The 21,656-nt window shown below is 41.5% G+C and overlaps 1 protein-coding gene across 1 annotated transcript in view; it reads right to left on the bottom strand.

The window, feature by feature from the left end:
* LOC147722214 (rho GTPase-activating protein 6-like) overlaps nucleotides 1-21,656 on the bottom strand; it is a 787,911-nt gene that overhangs the window by 124,659 nt on the left and 641,596 nt on the right. Inside the window, exon 10 of the mRNA XM_086964682.1 lies at nucleotides 14,200-14,376. Coding sequence (XP_086820808.1) covers nucleotides 14,200-14,376 — 177 coding nt within the window. The remainder of the gene's footprint in view (nucleotides 1-14,199; nucleotides 14,377-21,656) is intronic.

Below are 21,656 nucleotides of genomic sequence, written 5' to 3'. Positions count from 1 at the left end.
ACAACTCCGTACCCCATGCCCACGGCCTGACTTCAAGTTGCCCAACACCACGAGGAGGTCTACCCGGCAATCATTACCTGGGATCTGGTAATCCCGGACCTGCTTCAAGTCTCCCGACGACACCTGCAGCCCCTTTCTGGAGGATTGCCCGACCGCGACTGGAGCCAGTAAGAAAATCCTGATGTCAAAAGACAGCCCTGCGCCCGACACCCCATGGCCTTGGGTGGCCCAACCAATGGTGTCCCGGCATCTTAAGACATCTCAACTTACCTCTCTAACCAGTGGTCACCTTCAGAGGATCTTCGTGCCCGAGCCCACAGTGTTTGAGAGTACGTCCTTGACACTGGGGGAACCCTTGTTTTAAACCTAGGAAACCAACTTCCAAACCTAAGTACTTACCGTTAATCCGATAACCTGTTTTTTTTCCTATAGGACTGCTTTGAACTGCTTTCTTGTGAAAAGTGTTGTGAATCCAGTTGGAATGTATGAAACCTTTAGAAGCTGCGTATGTCCAAAACCTGATTGGCTTATCTTTTATCTAGGAAATATTCCAGTGTGATATCTAGGCATATAACACCAAGTTGAAAAAGTAACTTAAAAAGTAATCTGAAAAGTAACATACAAAGTAATCTCAATAGTAACTGAAAAGTTTTTTCAATTGTTTTATGAACAAGTGACTTACCTGTAACCAATCCAATTGCATTCAACCGCATTCAAACTGTATTTAACTGCATAATTCTTGCAAATTATTATAACATTTACATGAAGAGAGTAAGAATGATCTACTTTTACCTCTGCCTAACCTTTGGGGATCCACCAGACTCTGTGCATACTGTATCCTACTTTGGTATAGTATATACAGAGCCAGCTTTCTACAACCATGTGACATGGCGCCATTAGAGTTGTGAACTCTGATGACTCTACGAAGTTGAGTCACATGCAGAATACAGATATGCAATGCACATGCTTTGCTCTGCATAGTGCATGGTGTATCTCTTTACAGAAGAATGCCACTTGCTTTAATTTTCTCCTTCAAGCATTGCAGTGCTTCACAGCATTGTGTCAGAGAATTGGAACCGCAAAAGGATGACTGGCTTTGTCTCATCTCCTGTCACAGTTCAGTCTGTCCTCTTATCGGCCTCTCCCGAAGCCTCCAACTTCTTTACCTCCCTCTCTTTTCCATTGTCAGTCTTTTGCAAACACACTGCACTTTATTGTATACACAGGAGGAGTACAGTTTTACTAAAAACAACAAATTCATTAAGATTAGAGGCTCATTAATGTATGTACTGAATATTGTGGTCGTTTTCTATGTGCTGGTGTGTCTCTAGGTTGGCTTGCAACTAATTGAATCAAACATTTCATGTTTTTAGCAGACTTGGTTACGAGCGATCACCAAACACGTTTTAGACACTGGAATATGGGGAGAGTCTGAAATGTAGGTGTTGAGTCAAAACTGAAAGACTTTTTAAGATGGGTAAAGCAGAAAAAGAAGGATACGAACATTGATGTGGATAGAGTCTGCACAATGTGGTGCAGCTACAAGAAAGATATTTTGCTGATCACACTATAAAGGGAAATAGTTATGCCAATAACCAGGTTCCACTGATGTGGCTAGAGTATGCCTAATGTGAACCTCAAGTGGCCCTATATGGAAAGCAATTCAAAGCAATACTTGAAACGGCCTCCTAACTGGTCCTGCATTTTTTGCTTTAACTTTAAAGAAGAAGCACAGAAGTATGTCTTAAAAAGATTATCACAACAGACGTTAAGGTAAACCATGTGAATGATGAAGAGTGCTTCAATTTCACATTTCTTCTTCATTTCGCATCCATGATATTATTTATGTAGTTTTTTCCAAGCAGCATATGTCATAGTCACTTCAAGGTGTCTGGTTGATAATGTATGTAAGTGAATGAATGAGTGGATGTATGTGAGATACAGAACGTTGAAAAAGGCTGGCTATTGCACTCTGGCAACAATTTCTAGCATTAGGGAGGCCTGCCATTTTTTGAGGGGTATGGAGAGACAGACAAGCATATCAAAATTCTGACCTTGGCATATTACTGGTAAAACGTAACATGTGGGTCACAGATGGCATATAGATGCAATCAATGGCAAATATCCTGCCTGCCATGTTTTATGTAATTTTTGACATAAAACAGTACATAGATGATGATCCACGCCAACATGGTGACACTTAAATACTACATAGCCCTTCAAGAGGAATTTGGGCTAGCTCACTTCAATTCAATGCAAATATTATGCCTACCAGTTTCAAAGATCAACCGCCTCCACTGGATACATCGTACATAGAGTTCGAAAAGTTAGCTAAAAAACTATGGGATACAATATAAAAAAAGCATGAATGACAGTTTCAATAGATCCATCATGCCATAATTTTTCCTAGAAGTCTAGCTCCAACTTTCTTCTTGAAAAGCCAGGGTGAGGCGATTGCTCTCGCTGAGCTTGGCTGGGAGTTCCACATTTTTTCGCAGCAGATCCAGCTAAAGTAAGGCCTCAAGTTTCCTTTATTTGAATCTGTCTGGTTCTAGTATGAGGAATCTGGCACTTCTAGAGTCTTTTCACCTCCTGATAGCTTGATACTTTTCACCATGCGTTTGGGCCCAGAATTGTGTAGCAATTTGTGTGTCATGCACGTAACCTTCATTTTTATTTTAGCTTAAACTGGGAGCCAGTTGAGGGTCCTGAGTGCTGGGGAAAGGCGATCATAATAACATTTGCCTGTTAAAAGACTTGCTGATGCATTTAATGTCTCTTTCTTTAGGGATAGGCTGGCTGTAGGTAGACCTATGAGAGTTGCAATCCCATGGTCCAGTCTTGAGAGCACTAGAAATTGAACAGCCGTTTTAAGGTCATCCGGCTATATGAATGGTTTTAGTTTTCTTAGAAAGTACAGTTGTAGATTAGTGCTTCTGGTTGCAGCTTCTATGCAAGCTTTCATGTTTAGAATGGAGTCTAGTGTGATGCCTAGTGGTTTTAGGTATTCACAGATGGTTGGGTTGAAGTTTAATAAGTTGAGTAGAAGAGATATTGGTTACAATTGGAGGGATCTAAAGGGCGGGGGAAAATAATTCATTTATTTTCATCTGATTCCTTTCCAGATGGTTGAGTGCGACCCAGTGCTGTTTTTTCCTCTGTATATCATCTAGTTTTCAGATAGCCTCTTGAACTGAAAGTTTTATTGAGAGCTGCGCATCATCAGCATAACTGTGCAATCAAAGTTTTGATGTTTAAGGATTTCAGTGAGTGGTTCCTTATATATATATATTGAAGAGCAATCGTGAGATTGTAGATCGTTGTGGAACGCCCCTGTCAATATCAGCTACATCAGACAGGGTGATGCAGATTTTGACTCCTTGTTGTCGGTTCTGCAAAAAGGAGGAAAACCAGTTAAGGATGGCTTCTGATAGTCCCATCCTGAATTCAAGAGTATCTCTGAGGCATTTGTGGCTGATCATGTCGAACACCGCTGAAAATTCTAGAGGTAGATAGGATTCATTTTGGTCTAGAAATGTTTGTATATCTACTTAGATATTTAGAACAGTGACCTCATTATTATGTTGAGGCCTGAAGTCCGATTCGTGTTGGTCTAGTAGGTCAAACTTATTGATATGTTTGCATAACTGATCGTGGGGGTATTTTTCTATCAATTTATCCAGGAAAGTCAGACTGAATACTTGATGAAAGTTGTTTAATTCTTAATAGTCAGGACCCAATAGTTTTATTTTGTTTTAGTAAGGGAGATAATTGGCCCATATTCAAGCATTCTGGGATGATCCTTGTTGGAGACATGTGTTCACAATTTTTATCCATAAGGGAGTGGCAGATTGGTGGATCTCTTCCAGTAGGTGAGTGGGAATGGGGCAATTGAAATGTGTGGTTGATTCCATGGACTGGATGGTTTTCTGGATTTCACCCTCAGACAGAGATCTGACACTATTCCAGAAGGCTCTGTTTTTTTCTTGGGACTGTAGGAGAGTATTGTTAAGTATTCTTGCTTTGTGCTGTGACTGTGGGGTTGGTGTGTTCCAAAGGATGGACACTAGCTTGACTAGGGATAGTATTAGAAAATAGGTTTCTGGTTGGAAGAGGTATGCACCCTCTACAAGAAGGAACAACAATCCTAGTCATGATAAGTGTAATACACACTAAATGTTTACATTACCTGTGCTCACCCTATGGTACCTTGGCACAGAGCAGTCAGGTCAGGCTGCAATGTGTAAATTAGTTGTGCACACACACAGTACCACAGTGAAAACACCTCATAAAGACTCTACACTGTTTTAGAAAAATTGCATCCCTTTTACTCTTTGAAACAAGACCAAAACGATAGACATCCAATTAATGGTTCACAAGTTATTGCTCAAAGCTATGCATGCAAAAACAGTGTTGAAAACACATATTCTTCTAGTGGGTGGTTTACTCTAGCACTAGGGAATTTACAGCGATTTAAGCTGAGGATCAGCAAATTGTTTTTCTCAGCATGTTAGAACAAATATGTTACTTTCACAGTCAGGGAAATAGTAGGGTAACTGCATGTCCCTCAAGACCAGTGGAATTCAGGCAAATCCAGCAGCCCACAATAGTACACAGGTCGGCTATGGAGAACTCGGGTGCCTCAATACTCACAGTACCTATCTCGGGGGGAGCTGAAAGGTGAATGGAGCTCAATGTGTTGGGATCTCCTCCATTCGGCAAGCTGCAGTGTTTTGGCGAGCTGGCCGAGTCATCCTCATGCTGTGTTGCAACAGCAGTTGCAGTAGCCTCAGCAGGCTGGAGGAAGAGGGCAGACACATCAGTCTCCCTTGATTATTTCCACAGTGAGGATGCCCCTTGCGATGTATGCTGAGTAGCCTGCACTTGGCTGTTAAGCAGTGATGCGGCAAGGCAGGCAAACAAGGCAATATCAGTTAACAAGTGGGCAAACAGCTGCAGGAACACTAGCTTGATACCCCTGACTGACTTTGGGTGATCGCAGCAGGGTGGGGCTCTTGGAGAGCTAGGTCCAATAGGTGTTTGTAGTAGTAAAATATTTGATGGCCTTGAGCCTTCTGGAACAGGGTGCAAGCCAGCAAGCCCTTGGAGGTACTTAAGTTGTCTTTATACAGGATGCAGAGAGTAGATCCAGTTTTACTCACAATCAAGCAAAAGGTTGCAGGCAGCAGGCCAACACAGCAGGGCAAGTTGCAAAGCGGCAGTCCCTCCTTCAGCACAGCAATGAGCAGGCAGCAGGCCAACACAACAGAGCAGTTAGCAAAGTGGCAGTCCCTCCTGCAACGCAGCTTCACTTCCTGGCAGGGTCTCCTAAGGTCCCAAAAGTGAACTGAGTACAGGGTGTCAGAGTCCAGTACTTACACCCATTTTAGCCTTTGAAGTAGGGAGACTTCAAAGAAAGATCTTTGTAGTGCCCTGGCTCCAGAATCACTACAGAGGGGTATGCATCCCTTCGTGTGGGTAAAGGATTTAGACCTTTCAGGTAGAGGTGTCAACCCCTCCAACACATCCGTTCAGGCAGACTCATCAGCATACTGTTGATCACTCAGGCAAGCCAATCCTTTCTTTGTGAGTTCCTGTCTAGAGGGAATGCAGGAAGCCAGCTGTCATCCAGCCCAGACTAGTATTCTAGAGCCAGGAAGAAGGCACTATATGGTTTAGGTACGAAAAAAACAAATTTCTAACAGTCAACTCAACATTTGATTTGCCAATAGCAACTCTGAATCTAAATACTTTTGTTTTTGCTCATGATCACTATACCTATTACCAGTGATCACCATGTATTTCTTCTTTTTTTCTTATATAACCATCCTAGCAAAATAATAATTTAAATATAATACATTGTAATAGACAGAACATAAAATATGAGCATATCATCACTGTTCATTACAATACATCTCATCCACCCCACAAATAACAAAATTAATTACAGACACAAATAAACTGTGCATATGCTGTCAGTAAAATTTGTACTATGGATTGGTGTTTCCATGATTGGCATATTGAATTTACTAGTCGGTCCCTAGTACAGTACACTGTGCGTGTCCAGGGCCTGTAAATCAAATGCTACTAGTGGGCCTGCAGCACTAATTGTGCCACCCACATGAGTAGCCCTGAAAAGGTAACTCAGTCATGCCACTGCAGAGCCGGCATGCAGTTTGTAACTGCCATGTCGACCTGGCAAGTGCACTCACTTGCCAGGCCCTAATCTTCAATTTTCTGACATATTAGTCACCCCTAAGGTATGCCCAAGGTACCCCTGTGGTCAGGGTGCTGTGTATATTAAATGTAGGGCATGTACTGGTGTGTGTGACATTTCCTGTAGTGAATTACAGTTCATTTTGTTTTTCACTAGGGAAAGGCTATCTGTCCCATAGGAACAATTGGGAGTTAATACATAACATCTTATAAATATAACTTCCCATTGGGACCAGATATAAAAATAAAGTTTAGTATGCCTAAACTCAGAGAGTTAAAATGCATCTTTTAGAGAGGGTGATTTTTACATTCTGTGTTTGAAAATACCACTTTTAGAAAGTAGGTATGTTCTTGCTTAGCCATCAAGTGTGTCTCTAATAAGATGTGTATTGACTGGCTGGCTGTGTGACAGGGGCTGGGGATGTGCAGTGGCTCCAGAGAGTGTAGATGAGTCAGGGCTTAGCTGAAAAGTAGTGGAAGGAGTTTTCACTAGCACCTGAAAAGGCCTGGGCAGCATTAAGAGGGGTGTAAGGAGATTTCCCTCGCACCTGTCTGCCTGGAACAATGCTGTGTCCACCTCCTGCTGGGAAGCTGGGCCAGAGAGGACCAAACTAGTTTGGAGTTAGCACAGACACTCGCTACCTGAGAGGACAAAGGAATTTGGAGTATAAATATTGGGGCCCAGAAGCCAGAACTTGAGATCTCTTTTGGACCAAGACGACTGCAAAGAAAAAGAGCTGAAGAACTACCACTTTGCTGTGTGCTTTGCTGTGTTGGCCTGCTGTGGCTGGTTCTGTCTTGGGCGGTTAAAGGACTGCACTTGAACTTTCTGCAATCCTTTTTTGTGAATTTCTCCCAGGGCTTCAGGTAGAGCTTGCCCCCAGTTCAAAAAGTCTCAGGAACATCAAAGACTTCAAGTTCTTCTGCCCACAGCACTGGGGACTGTGTGTTTTGTGCTGCAACAGAAGAAAAAGCAGCCCGACACCCTCTAGGACTCAGTTACCTACTCTGTGTCCTAAAGGGATCACAGAGGGCACCAGCGCAATGCTGCATAGCAACCCTGGTGTCAATGACGACGCCTGCTGATGCCGCCACCAAGTCGCTGCATGCACCATGACCTGTGGGCACTGCACTCCGCACCGGCCTCGCTTCGCATCGTCTCCTTGGTATCACCGACAATGCTGCTTCATGCCGTCATCGACGCCGACGCTGTGGTTTGGGGTCATCGCTCGTTAGTTACATGATATACCGTCCTCATCCCACACCACATCCTTGGACTACCAACGCCAGCGCCATCGACTCCAGTTTGTCAGCTGACAACAGTGCTTCTGCAACGACGACACCGCTGCTTGCATTGTGACATGCCAGCACTGCGACGAGCACCGCTGCACTTGCGCACCACAGCACCCAACGCCTGCCGACGCCAGCACTCCTGACTTCAACCACAAGGAGTTCGATCTGCAATGCATGTGAATTCAAGGGCCCAACAACTAATGCACAGACTTCCGGAACCGATGCTGAGCTTTTGGAGCTCAACGAGAGGTCACCAGAGTCCTGCATTTCTATAGGTACTGTTTTGTGCATCCTCCCGACACCTAAGCTATCCGGTGACGCACAACTATTTGGAACTTGTTGTTCATGGCGCCGTGATAGTCCCAGACGGAGCTATTAACTTCAAGGAACTTCATTTCAAGTTTATTTGGATAACAAAAGATTTTTAAGTTCTGTATTGTGGATTTTTATCGTTGTTGGTCTTGTCTTCAGTATATAAAAATATTGGATATTTTTACTGGTGTGGTGTCCTTTTGTAGTGCTCACACTGTGTTACTGTTGGTTATGTGCAAATGCTTTACACACTGCCTCTAAAATTAGCCTGACTGTTCATGCCAATCTACCAATGCCGTGAGCAGGGTTTATTTTAGGAGTGTAACTCCCTTATCCTGACTAGAAGGAAGGGTCCCTACTTGGACAAAGGTACAAACCCTGGCCAAGTAGACAGTCCCATTTCTAACAAATAACCAAAAGGAAATGCTCTTTATCACCGACTACTACCTCAATGTGAATTCTTTCTTAATGGGCTTATCAGCCACACAGTGCTGAGCTGATTGGGAACCAAAGGCTTGACTCTGTTGCTATTCAATAATATCCACCAAAGGTCCCAACACTCCTTGATATCATGCATTTTCTGGCTGAAAATGTGTCAACGCCTTTCAAATCATTTACAATTGAAGGTTCTCATCAGGACTCAGAACTGACGTCTGCTCATTTTCATTCCATCAGTGGACAGGAATGCACTTTGGAAATAAACCATCCAACTTAGTGGACCACTCTTGCCGTTATCTACTTGTATTTGTATTGAGACCAAATTGCATATCTCTGATGGTAGAATCAATTCAATGGTTAAAGGCCTAAATGCAAAATATGGGAGAATGAGAAAGTTTAGTACTGGAGCGGATGTTGGGTTGAGCCAGGTTTCAGTTAGGAAGAGAATGTCCATATCATGCTCTAAGATCACAACTGCTATATCAGTGGCGTGCTTAGCAGAGGATTTGCAATTATACAGCATGCATTTCAGGTTAGTTATTGTTTTGAGAGTTATTGTGGTGCACAGTGTGTTTGTTGCAATCGGGATCAGGTTGTTGTGATTGACTTGTAGAGGGTTGTATCTGTGGTTATTGAAGTGGGATGTCTTGACGATATGGATCTTTGGAAGATTTATGCACGGCCTGACAGAATAAAAGCAGTGTTTAGTTCTTCATCCGAGAGGCGATTGCTTTTTCTTCTAGGCCTTTGAAGTTTGTTATCTCAGGGAGTTGTGAGTTTGCTGTTATGGCTAGCTTTACTGCTAGAAGGGGATTAAGTTCACTTAGTGGTGGGCATGTAAATCTTCTCTAAGGTGGGTAGTAGAGTGGTTTCTTTCTTCTTGACCCATTCTACGTCCTCCCGGAGTAATTGCAAATTGTTGTTGATTTAGTTTATGGGTATTGTGTGTTGGGCATTGAAACATTACAATATCTTTTTGTATGAGTGTTTGCAAATTTATGGGATTTGTCTGTTTTTTTGGTTCTATCACCTGCTCTTTTTCTGCACTGACCCACTTCTTGTTGTTTAGTAGTTGTTCCTTGGGCTGACAGGGGTGATTGTAGAAGGGTCACACTAGGGTGAATGTAGGGTGGTGTAGGCTTCAGGGCTCGGATTGCCGTTGGGTGGGATTCTTAGCGTGGAGTTGGTCGATTTAGGGTAATGGATAGGATACAGAGTATGGCTCCTTGCCATTTTATGTGACTAAAATGTGAGTCAAATGCTTACAGGTCATTGTCCGTTGCTTGGTTAATGATGTCGCCCTTTATATAAATCAAGATGGTAGCTTTCACTTTGAGTGATGGGGGAGGGTGATAATATGAGTTTGAGGCCATAGGGTATGGACTGCCTTGAGGGAGTGAATCACATTCCTCTATTGTGCTGTGTGTTTAGTGTGGCATTTCAGATTGGTCTTTAATGACTCATTTTGAGAGGCAGAAATAGGAGTTAGATATCGGTGTTTCAGGGTTACTACTTAGAGTGTTTTGTTTGAATTTTTGGGTTTTATTTTTTAATAAGTCAGGTGGGTAGTTGATTCAGAATGAGTTAATTCCTGAGGGGAGCAGAGAGAGAGCATCTGCGTTGATGTGGTTTGACATATTTCTATAGTAGTGAAGCCTGTCCAGGATTCCCCCTGTTAGTAAAGTGGACCAGACAAATGCTGGATTTGCATAAAGGTTTTGACGTACACTCAAGCAGTAATTAAAAGGGACAGCATAGTGAAATGCCTAAATAATACCTATTTTGAGCGCACATACATGGTACGTGTCATATATTAAAAAGATGAAAGAAACAAATACAACTATTAAAATTAAGTGTTGATTTCATCCCTGTGAATAATAAGTTGTATGGTAACGCAAAAATAAATAGGTATGTTTTGCAGCAGAAAACATGCCAATAAGTACCAATAACATTGAAGTTTAAACCTAGAACTAATATAAATACTTTGCTAATTAAATAACCACTATAAAAAAGGACACGAAAAGTGCATTAATTTACAGCAAGAACACCAACACTTCTAGAAGGGTGCATTAACTCTAGCAGATTCTACAAAGAAACCAACTCCAACGAAAATAAAGCCTACTCTAAAAAATCAGTAGTATAAAATAAAAAAGTTATAATTAGAAAACACAAACTTACAAGCTTTAATTTAAACCTAAAAATTCATATAATGTTTTTTATTTATATTTCCCAAATATAGCAAACAATAACACAGCAAAGCCAAAACTTAGAAGATGAAAATAGGAATATCGGGCCAGATGCATCAAGCATCCATTTTGCGATTCCTTATTAGCGAAAAATAAGGAATCGCTAATAAGGAATAGCAAAATGGAATGCATCAAGCAATCACTATAAAAATAGTGATTCCTTAGAATTCCTTAATTGCGACTCGCAAATTGCGAGTCGCAATTAATGAATACCTCCCCATTAATTCCTATGGGCCTAGAGGCCCATAGGAATGAATGGGAAGAAAATCTCAATTTGCGAATCGCAATTAGCGATTCGCAAATTGAGATTACGAGTTCAAGGGTGCAGGGGTGTCCAAAGGACACCCTGTTACACCCCTGAATGTGATCTGTGCACATATGTTGCGCACACACATGCCCTTAGGGCATGTGTGTGCGCAACATGAAACTTTGAAAAATGCACAAAAGTGCATTTTTCAAAGTTTTTGCAAATTACCATGAAGTTGTACTTCGTGGTAATTTGCGTGCCCTATTAGAGAATTCGCTATTTTTGATACTTTCATGCATTGCATTTAAGGAATCTCAATTTGAGATTCCTTAAATGCACACAATCGCAATTTAGCGAATTCTCTATTTGCGATTTTTGCATTTGGGATGATGCATCCCAAATGCAAAAATTGCACTCGCAAAGGGCCATATTCTGAGAATCTGGCCCTTTTGCGAGCGCATTTCGCTTGATGCATCTGGCCCAAAATCTTTCAAAATCCAAACTCAAACAACTTATAGAACTATATACTATAAAAAAAAAATGCAATCATATTCTAACAATTTTGTTTTTAAACAGGCAAATATCAAGCACATGTCCCACGAAGTTACAAGAAAAACAAAGACCTCAACAAACACCTTTAAAAAGAAAACCTAACATCTGTAAGAATAAACGTAATAATGCAAGTTTCAATATTATTGCTTCATTAAAATATAGTGAGTACAAACATGTAATTAATATATAATTTCAAATCCCACAGACATGGGGTCGTAAAGTGCCACTTACATCAAATCTCAAAAGGAAAACAGGTATTGATTAATACTGGATTAACTTATGCTTATGGGATATACTTTACTTGTGTTTCAAAACCATATAGAACCTAGCACTAATTCACAGGAACCCACTAACATAATGTACATAAGGAGAAAAAAATAAATGTTTCTGGGGCTGTAATGCCAGGAACATATGCATATAGACCTATGCAATAGAGTGATGGGTGGAACGCTTGAACTTACAGTCAAAAGAGCACAAACACAGAAAATATACATTGGAAATGTGCATAGTGTTATTTTAAAACATGTTATTGGAGGGCTATGACTGAAAAAGAAACTGTACAAAATGTTAGTGAGCATAATCACCCACAAACATTAGAGAAATCAGATTTAGAAATGTGTTAGAAGACCTTATGGAAGCAAGCATAAGCTTAAAGAAACTGATTAATGTAATGTGCATAGGGAGAGCAAAATAACGGTTTCATGTACATATAGACATGTGCAAAAAAAACAATGGGTGGAATTTTAGAAATAACCTCAGGCATTTGTAATTACTTAGGGCTGCGCCACAGTCCATTGTTATTTTGCAATGCCACCTCATTTGGACCTAGACATATTGATATCAGTCTTAACACTGCTTGAATATGAACTGTTTAGCCCAAATGCCAGGGCAGGTCCTCCTTGAACAGGAACACAAGCAACCCAAGATCAGTTTTGCCCTGGTTGAGGCTCCTCAGTAGGATGTAGCTGGGTTCCAGTAACAGTGCATTTAGGGGCTCCATATCTAGGCATGTCTGTCACACTAAAGGCATTGCACCGAAGTGCACATAAAAGTAATGTTCGTTAGTAACCAGAATCACTGGTATGACAATCCCAAAACAAAAACTCAAAGTTAGCAACATTATATAGATTCCTTATTGTTGCATAATGTGCCTAAAAGATTATTCTTGTAATCATTTGATATTTCTACTAAAAATTAATGATACATGCAAACAGAATGATAAACATTATCCGTCCCTATAGGGTTGTGCAATATCCAAGAATTGTAAAGACTTGGTTTGAATAAAAGTAGAGTGAAGTTTTGTTACTTGGTATGATTTCTTATATGAATTACCATTCTCTACATGGTGGTATGGTAATAATTCAGTATTCAAACATATTATTGCTAGACAATGGGAATCACCCTGATGGATTTGTTTGCAAATGAAAACACAAAAATGCATTATGATTCAAATTTAGCTACTTGTGAGATCACTGATCCAGGTGGCTGCATAATGTGCACCATGCCAAGCCGGTTGCAAGCAACAAAGCAGCATGACCACACTCATCAGAATCTCTCTGTCATGGTTAGGGTCACTGGGATTACGCAGCAGGGGAGGACCAAATTATGCAGGCAAATATAGTAACCCAAACATAGTGACCGTTCTAGCAGCTCCTCAAGAGTCTGTAACTACTGATACAAATGAGTCAGAAATAATTGGGTTCATACACAAGACCATTAATAGTTTTTCCGATGTAACTCAGATTTTGTTTATGACTTAGAGATAAGAAAAAGATATGAACAATTGCAACTGCATGAATCAAAATGATTCTAAGGAGGTAATCTCACTGGAGGCTCATACAATTTTTAGAGCAAATAGAAAAAGCTCCCAGGCTCTTTTTTCACTTTTCTTGATGGATGGTACATGATATTCAAATTCAAATACAAATTAAAGAGACAGACAGAGCAAAACAGAAGCAATACAAAAACGGAAGTACAAATACATTTAGATGCAAACAAAGTATAGGGGTATGTACTAAATACCCGAGTTAGTACTTAAGTATTTCCATATTCGTTCAAATCTTTGCATTGAACGAAACAAATAGATCTTGTTCTAGCCAATGCCCGTTCTTTTTCATAAATATCTGGCAAAAGAGCGAGAAATTCTAATAAGGTAGGAGGATTAGGACTAACCCTTCCCCCCGCAATACAAAGGCATGCAGTAGCTAATAGAATGGTCACACAACACATTGTAGCCTTATTATCATGCTTCTTAAGCCCAAGAATAACCTCCTTAGTAGAAAACGACAGATCTGACCCTAAGCATTGGCCAACGAAGGATGTAACCCTCCTCCGAAAGTCTAATAGTCCAGAGCACGTATGAAACATATGGAGAAAAAGCTTCCAGTCTCATTATAAAACTCTTAGGTTAACGGTAAAAACTGCCAGATTCAGACTGTGATGCACTTATAAATATATACCAAAAATTAAAAAAGTCAAGAAAGAAGACGGTTAAAAAAGGCAGTGCACAAAATCATACACTACATATTGAATGATGCTGGATTTTGTGAGGGCCATCAGTTTTCATGAAGCACTCAGTTCTTCTAAATCCAAGATAGATGTAAAGGACAACAGCAGGGGCTGTCCCAGTTGGCCCTCTAACAGGATAAATCAAAAGTGTGTAATGCTGTGTTCTACTCCATTTCCTCTATCTAGAATATTAAGGTCTGTGAAGTATGTTGAGCAGCTGATGGTGACTAAAATGAGCTCATCAGGTTTCACTAACAACATGGCTCCATCAGAAGCGTAATCAGAGTTGTCCTTACTTACCAAAACTACTAGACACTACAGGCCTCCTTAAACACAGCCACTGATTGGGCACAGAACAATAGGCTCACTGTGAACTGATTTCCTTACCATGAACAGAGTCCTGTAGTTCTCAATTAACCGTTGGATCACTGTGATGATAGCTGCACTGTCTTCAATTCCCAAAGAATGTAAATTGTATTCCTTCTCTGCAACTTTCTCTCTTTGCAAAAGATTTGGCCCAAAGATAGTGGCCAGGTTGCCAATAGTCATTTTATTGCCAGGAATCTAAGAGCCAGGAGAGGGAAAGGTGTCAGCTCTGCAATGGATACAGCACTAGAATAATAAGAAACAATAACTTTCATAATTCAGCAAAAAGCAATAACTGATTCAATATGTGATCTTACTAAATTGATTGCACTGGCCCAATGCTAAGAGCTCAGCGGTTTTTTAAAAAATTATTCCTAAATAACTCCATGAAGCAAGAGAATATTAAGCAAACATTTCTCATAGTATTTTACTCAATATTTATTTCAGAAATGTTACCATTTATTGGGATTCCACATAATGGATAGCATTCCCTAGAAGATATGAATCAGTAGGTTGACCCAAAAGAATTACATCAGAAAATAGGGTTGCATATTACTTTATGTAGCCATATCTTAAATCATAAACTGTAAATAAAAGACTACTTCAATAAGTATTACCTGGGATTTTGATTGAGAGTGACTACATTTCTTTTAAAGATCACAATCAAACTAGGATAATCATAATGCAGAAAAAGACACCCAGATCCATTTTGTATTTTTTTTAATTTACACACTTTACATTGTTAGCATGATATTCACGACATGGAATGCAGATAAAGCAGTACATATATTGCATCAACAGTAGTTTTCTTTTTTAGAGTCTAGCTTATTACTTGGACTTTGAGATATCTATTGGATCTGCTGTTAACAAAAACCATAGTTTACCGAGGTTATGACAGGCAGAGCCCCATGGAAGAGTCCCATGGAGATGGAACTTTGCCTCAGTAAGATTAGATATTCATAATTTTCAGAAAGCTGTAAATTACATTCTGGGTCACCAACATTAGAAAACATTAAAAAGACTTCAGAAACAAGTTGCCTTCATTCAGAAGTAGGATTGAATTACAACAGTCCAGCAGGGGTTGGGCTGGCACAGGATTGATAGTGCAGACTACTAGTTTGCTTCTGTGATTACCATTAATATGAATGAACACATTTTCAAGTGAAAGACAGAATGCAGTTAGGCAGTGAATTAGCATCATGTTCTGCATACAAATTGCAAGTTGATTTGGAAATATACATTTACCCCAGGATTGAATGATCTATTTCCTCCAACATAAAGGCAAGAAGGTACCTGCTTTCTTTTATACGCACTTTCAGAATTGCTTATTTATTCGCTGAGTTTCTAAAGTGGAAACATAATCATATGGGTATAAGATAGGATGGCGGTAAGTGCCTCATGATAGACAGTATTAACGACCATGGAAAGACCGAGGATAACTGAGATATGCTGCACTGACTACCTGATAAAGTTTTTCGCTAGAGGATTCTCCTAAGCTTCATTCTCTTTGTCACTCTGGCATATACAACCTGGAGAGTCTCCGGGTCCCTGTCATTTCAATGTGCTTGCTCCTCTGTAAGTGCAGAACCACCCTTCTAAAAATCTCACACAAACTTTCATTTATTTCTGTTGAGTGTCACCATTTGTTTTTTTTAGAAGTTATTTTTATTGGATTTAATGGCAAACAACATTGTATATGTTACAGTCAGATACCCAAACAACCTCCTAGGTAAAGTACTCCACACCCCCTCCCATTGAATCCCGTCCCCCAACTTGGTGGGGAATTTAACCATGTCCCTCTCCCAAAGGTAGCCCATTCTTTACCAATCCTCCAGTGGACGCTACCTAGAGGCATTGCCACAAGCTGAGCCACAGAGTTCCTTATCCAGTCCATGGTAAACACTTCATTTACCCAAGAAACTATTCCATTTCTTGGGGCTACTTCAATCCTTGTATACCACGTTTTCTGCCGCCATGCAAATGTCATACCTTTGTGCCACATCCTTTGTGTTGGGACTCGTTTCTGACTCCACATTTTGGCCATATGCCTCTTTACAACAATAAACCCCAACAAACAAAACACCAGTGGTATTCTGTGAATATCATAATCATTTTGGATCACAAATATTCCCAGTTAGGCATCTTAGGAATGTCAACGTTGAGTTCCAGAACAGCCTCCAGTCGTGCATCATTGTCCCCCAATATGTGCTAATCCTGGGGTATCCTGATTGTGTGTATGAATGTGCGCTCTTCAGTGGTACACTGTAGACAGTTATGGTTGGCAGCTCTCCCCATTTTAAATAATTTGCTTTTGATAAAAAAAGGTTTGATTTAGTATTTTTAATTGTATTAACCTCAGCCACACTTCGATGACTACATCCCTCAGGTACGTCATGGCTGCCTCCTAGGCAATATCTTCTAGGACTCCTATCTCTATTTTCCACTTAAACCACAGGTTTTGGAGGTTATCAGGGGTCAACAATAATGGCAGCTTACCGTGCCCTTAAAAACTTCCACGCACCTCGGTAAGACCATTATTGAAACAGCTTCACTGGCTTCCTATCCGCCAGAGAATAAATTTCAAGTTCGGCAGTCTCACCCATAAAGCTCTTTATGGCACGAGCCCCAGCTGCCTGGTAGATAAATTCAAAGTCTACGGTCCGAATCGTCATCTTAGATCAGAAGGGAAAAGGCTGTTGGTGGTCCCCTGGTTTAAGAAGCTTAGAAAAGTCAGCAAACATGTTGTCCATCTGGCCTTGAAATTTTGGAACCTGCGTAAATGCTCTAATCTTCGACGCTTCAGGAAACTTCTGCAAACTGCATTATTCAGAGCTTAATTTCTGTCTGCACATGTTCGTCTAACTTTCCAGTTATGATAGCGCGGAGATACCCCTCCTGGGTGAATCCTGCCCGTTATAAATCCTATACATACATACATAAATACAGTGGTGTGGTAGAGGTGAGAAACTGGCCTCTGAGTGATCTCGCCCCTCATCAGCCTGTTTTCCAACTAGCTGTACTTGGGGTCATCTATCCAGCTCTATTTTTCTTACTCAAGTGCATGCAGCAATTGAATGTACTTTCTTCTTTAAGTAAACACTAGTTGATACTCCGGCTGTAGTGCTTTGAATTACTTTACCTCCCCACTTTAATCACATATCCCCAAAAATATATTCCCACATATTCCCATTGTATCCTTTGAAGAGCCATCCCTTTCCACAGTGGTGTTTTCAGTTCTACTGGTGTCAGCCCACGTTTTCAACATTGCCTTCGTTGAAGTGAGCAGGACTCTGATAAATGTAGTGTATTATGTGTCAGGTGCTGTCCAAATTCTTTCTAGCCTGGATGCCAGTTCTGTATGTAGAGCAGATCCCCATTCATTAATGACCTTAAGTTGTGTAGCCCTATAGTATGCCCTCATTTAGCGAAGTGCGTTAGGTCAACCTATAGAAAGTTTGATGGGGCATCATCGGGGCACTTTTATTCCAGAGTAACCTTTGTAGATTATATTTATCCTGCCAAAGTAGGCCTCTGGTACCTCAAAGGGGGTATTCTGTAGTATAGAGAGAAATATGTACAAGGTAATCATTTTGAAAACAGATGCTCTACTAATGAATGAATGAATGAATGGGCAATTTGTTAAGCGCAAACTAAGCCCAAGGGCATCAAGGCGCTGTGTACAGACAAGTCTACAGACAAAACCAGCATTTATACTCAAACCCGTCTCGCAGGAAACAAGTCGGTCTTAAGGGTCTTACGGAAGATTGAGTGAACTTGTTGTCCCAAGAGGGAAACAGGAAGAGAGTTCCATGCCTTGGCAGCAGCCAGTGAAAAGGCTCTCCCACCCCATCTCATCTTTTTAAATCTAGGAACCACAAGCAGATTTGTATTAGCTGACCTGAGGTTCCTAGAAGGAGCGTACCTATGGAAGATATTCTTTATGCCCACCGGGCCATGTCCATAGTATGCATTATGGGTGAGGCATAGGGTCTAAAACAAGACACTACGGTCCACCAGAAGCCAGTGCAGAGAACAGAGAGAAGATGAGGCCGAATGGCGCTTGGGAAGATTCTGCACCAGCCTTGCAGCGGCATTTTGCACCAGCTGAAGGTCCCGAAGCTGACCCTTGTTAATTCCCAGATAAAGGGCATTGCAGTAGTCCAGTCTGGCCAATATCACGGCCACGACCACCTTTTTATGATCTTCAAGTGACAAAAACTGGGAAATTTTTCCTATGACTCGAATAGGTCCAAAACAAGTGGCTACTGTTCTAGAGACCTGACGAGTCATGGAAAGGCAGTCCTCAACCACCACTCCAAGATTTTTCCCATGGGAGGCAGGTCCCAAGGAAGTTGGGCCACCACTCGCTCGACCAGATGTCAGAGTTGTCCCCAAAAACCAGGACTTCTGTCTTCTCGCCATTTAATTTGAGGTAGTTTTGAACCATCCATGATGAGACAGCTGTCATACAGTCTTTAAAGTTTTGTGCGGAGTCCCTGATCTTTTGTCAAATAGAGACCATGATCTCAGTGTCGTCCGCATAAGACAACACCTCCAGCCCAAATGATTTCACCACCCTTGCCAGCGGGGCCACGTAGATATTAAAGAAGGTGGGGCTCAAGGAGGAGCCCTGAGACACTCCACAGAGAAGGGGGGAGGACTCACAGTAAAAATTGCCCATTATAGCGGTTTGAGACCGCTGACTAAGGAATGAAGCAAGCAGGTCCAGGTCCCGGGCCCCAACCCTTATCTCCTTGAGACGCCCTACCAGTCTCAAGGGAGACAGTTTGTCGAATACGGCAGTAAGGTCGAGTAAGATAAGGCGAATGGTGTGCCCTGCATCCACCTGAACTCGAATATTATCCAACACCGTGGTGAGAGCGGTCTCCGTACTATGAGCCCATCTGAACTCATGTTGGGAACCGTCCAGAATCTTGTGGTCCCTCAGGTAAGCACTCGGGTGTGAGTTCAGATGAGATTCAAGGATTTTAGCAGGGAGTGGCAGAAGGGAAATGGGACGGACGTTTTTTAAATTAAGAGGATCTAAGAAAGGCTTTTTTAGGATCTGCCTAACCACCGCAGCCTTCCAGATCAGAGGATATTGGCCCGAAGATAGGGCTAAGTTCAGGACCGTCGTGAGATGCGGGGTCAAAGCCACCGTGGCCATTTTCACAACTTTAAGGGGACAGGGATACAAAGGTTACCCGGATTTGATACCTTCAAGCAAGAGGTCTACAGTTTCGGGTGATAACATCGGAAAAGCACAAAAACTTGCCGAAGTCATTTTACTAAAACAGCTGTTCGGGAGAGTTTAAGAGGAGGCATCAGGTGTCTGATTGGCATTTAGAATCGCCATCTGATCATAAATATCGGAGATCTTAGAGCAAAAGAAAGAAAATAGGCTGTCTCAGAGGTCCTGTGAAGGCTCCACTTTATCAGAGTCTGTAGGTGCAGCAAGGGAGTTGAAGATGTTAAAGAGCTCCTTAGGAGTGGTGATATCCCTTGTGATCTTGGAGTAGTATCTTTCCTTTTCCTCAGTTATAGCTGCTTTATATGCCTTCAGACATTGTTTATGTGACTCCCTGCCAGAGAGAGCCAAATCCTTCCTCCAGTATCTTTCCTTCCTTCTGCACTCTTGTCTCATATTTCGCAGATGATCAGAGAACAAGGAGCGGAGGACATTTTCCTGGCCGAATAACACAGTTTTGTACAGACTAGAGAGTCTATCATAGCAGTAATTTTTTGGGAAAGATTTCCCGCAGCCGTATCAACGTTATGAAGGTCGATTGCTGGAAGTTAGCGAGAGCAGTGCCGACCACTTTATTTGCAATCAGAGTGAGATTTTGTTTTCCAACCACTTTCAGAACAGCCCTTTGAGAGCTAACTAAAGTAGTGGCCCTTAATTCAAAAGGAACTGCGAAGTGATCTGACCACGAAAGCAGAAGGGGCACGCCCACCAGGATTCGATCATCATTCGAAAAAAATCCCATCTAGGGGGTGGCCCGCAATGTGAGTGGGGGTATTCACTAATTGTGGAAGGCCGCAACCATTCATACATTCTAGTAAAGTTTGGGTGTCATGGTTCATTCTATTTTCTAAATGGAAGTTGAATAGAAGAATCCTCAGGGGAAGAGTACACCACCTATCTACATTTGATTTAAACTCCTGCAGGATCTCATTAAGATTCCATTCCAGGAATCAATTCCTGTTGGCTGTTACCTTGATACCTAGGTACTAAGCACCCCCTTGAGAGACACAAAGGTTCCTGAGCACACCATCCACTCCATTCCAGTTTCACAAATTGTAAAGTGTGGAATTGTCATAGTTAATGTGGTACTCAGAATAAGTCTCAAAATTGTGAAATATTGACAGGATCACCATCATTGGTCTGGTGAGATAAATCAAGACATCATGTGTGTAAATCAAAATCCTTTCTGGTTTGCTTGTCACTTCCGGGAACAAAGTTATGTCAGCTCTGAATCACATGCAACAAGCCACGATCTCCAGGCATGATACACATAAGAAAGGGGAAAGTGGGCACCCCTGCCTCTTCCCTCTTCCCAGCTTAAACTTATCTGGCAATACCCAGTTTACTCTCACTGCTGCCTTATAAGGCTATCAGATCAGGGCTACTCATTTACAGAACTTTGGGCTGAATCTAAAGAATCTCAGGGTCCAATGTAAGTAATGCCGATCTAAGTCTATAGAACCAAAAGCCTTTTCAGCATCCCATAAGAGGCTAGCCCTGGGATCAAATCACACATGCAACCATCTAAGGTTAAGGCAAGTGGCCCTCCCTGACATAAATCCTGTCTGGTCTTCGTGTAAATGGGAGGTAATCACCCTGGCCATCTTAGTTATGAGGATCTCAGCCAAAAGGTGTCTTTCTGTTGTCAAGAGGGAAATAGGCTTGTAAGAGGCATAGAGGGCTCAGGGTGTACCCTATTTGGGAATCACAACTATAATCATGTGGTTAAGATCTTTTGGGAGCTTCCCCTATACCTGGCAGCATGAAACAGGCTTTTAAGGTGTGACTTGAGGAGTACAGCAAGGTGCTTAAACTACTCGACTGGGAGGCCATTTGCTCACAGTGTTCCCCATTTTCATACTTGCCAGCACATTCTCTCTGTGGGACTGCCTCTAGCGCTTTGTGATCTATCTCTTCTAAAATCAGAACCCATCACTCCCCCAGAAATGCTTCTATATCTTGTTTGAAGCATTCCTCCCTCACTGTGTGAAACTTTTTAAAATACTGTGCAACAACTATGCTATATCCCTGTCTGTAAGGGCCAGTTCCATGCCTTCTGTTAGTATCTCTGACACCCACCTTGCTTATTCCCCTCTCCTACCCAGCATTGCTAATAGGCTAATTGGCTTATTTCCTGTTTCATATACCTTCCTCTGAATAGACAGGTAACAGTTACGAGCAGCATTATGAGTGAGGTTATGATTGATCAACGATGGGACACTCCCGGGTA

This window comes from Lissotriton vulgaris, chromosome 4_1 (assembly GCF_964263255.1).
Source record: "Lissotriton vulgaris chromosome 4_1, aLisVul1.2, whole genome shotgun sequence".
In the NCBI taxonomy this organism is placed as follows: domain Eukaryota; kingdom Metazoa; phylum Chordata; class Amphibia; order Caudata; family Salamandridae; genus Lissotriton; species Lissotriton vulgaris.
Note: the sequence above shows the minus strand (reverse complement) of the source record. Positions and strands in the feature narration are given on the sequence as shown.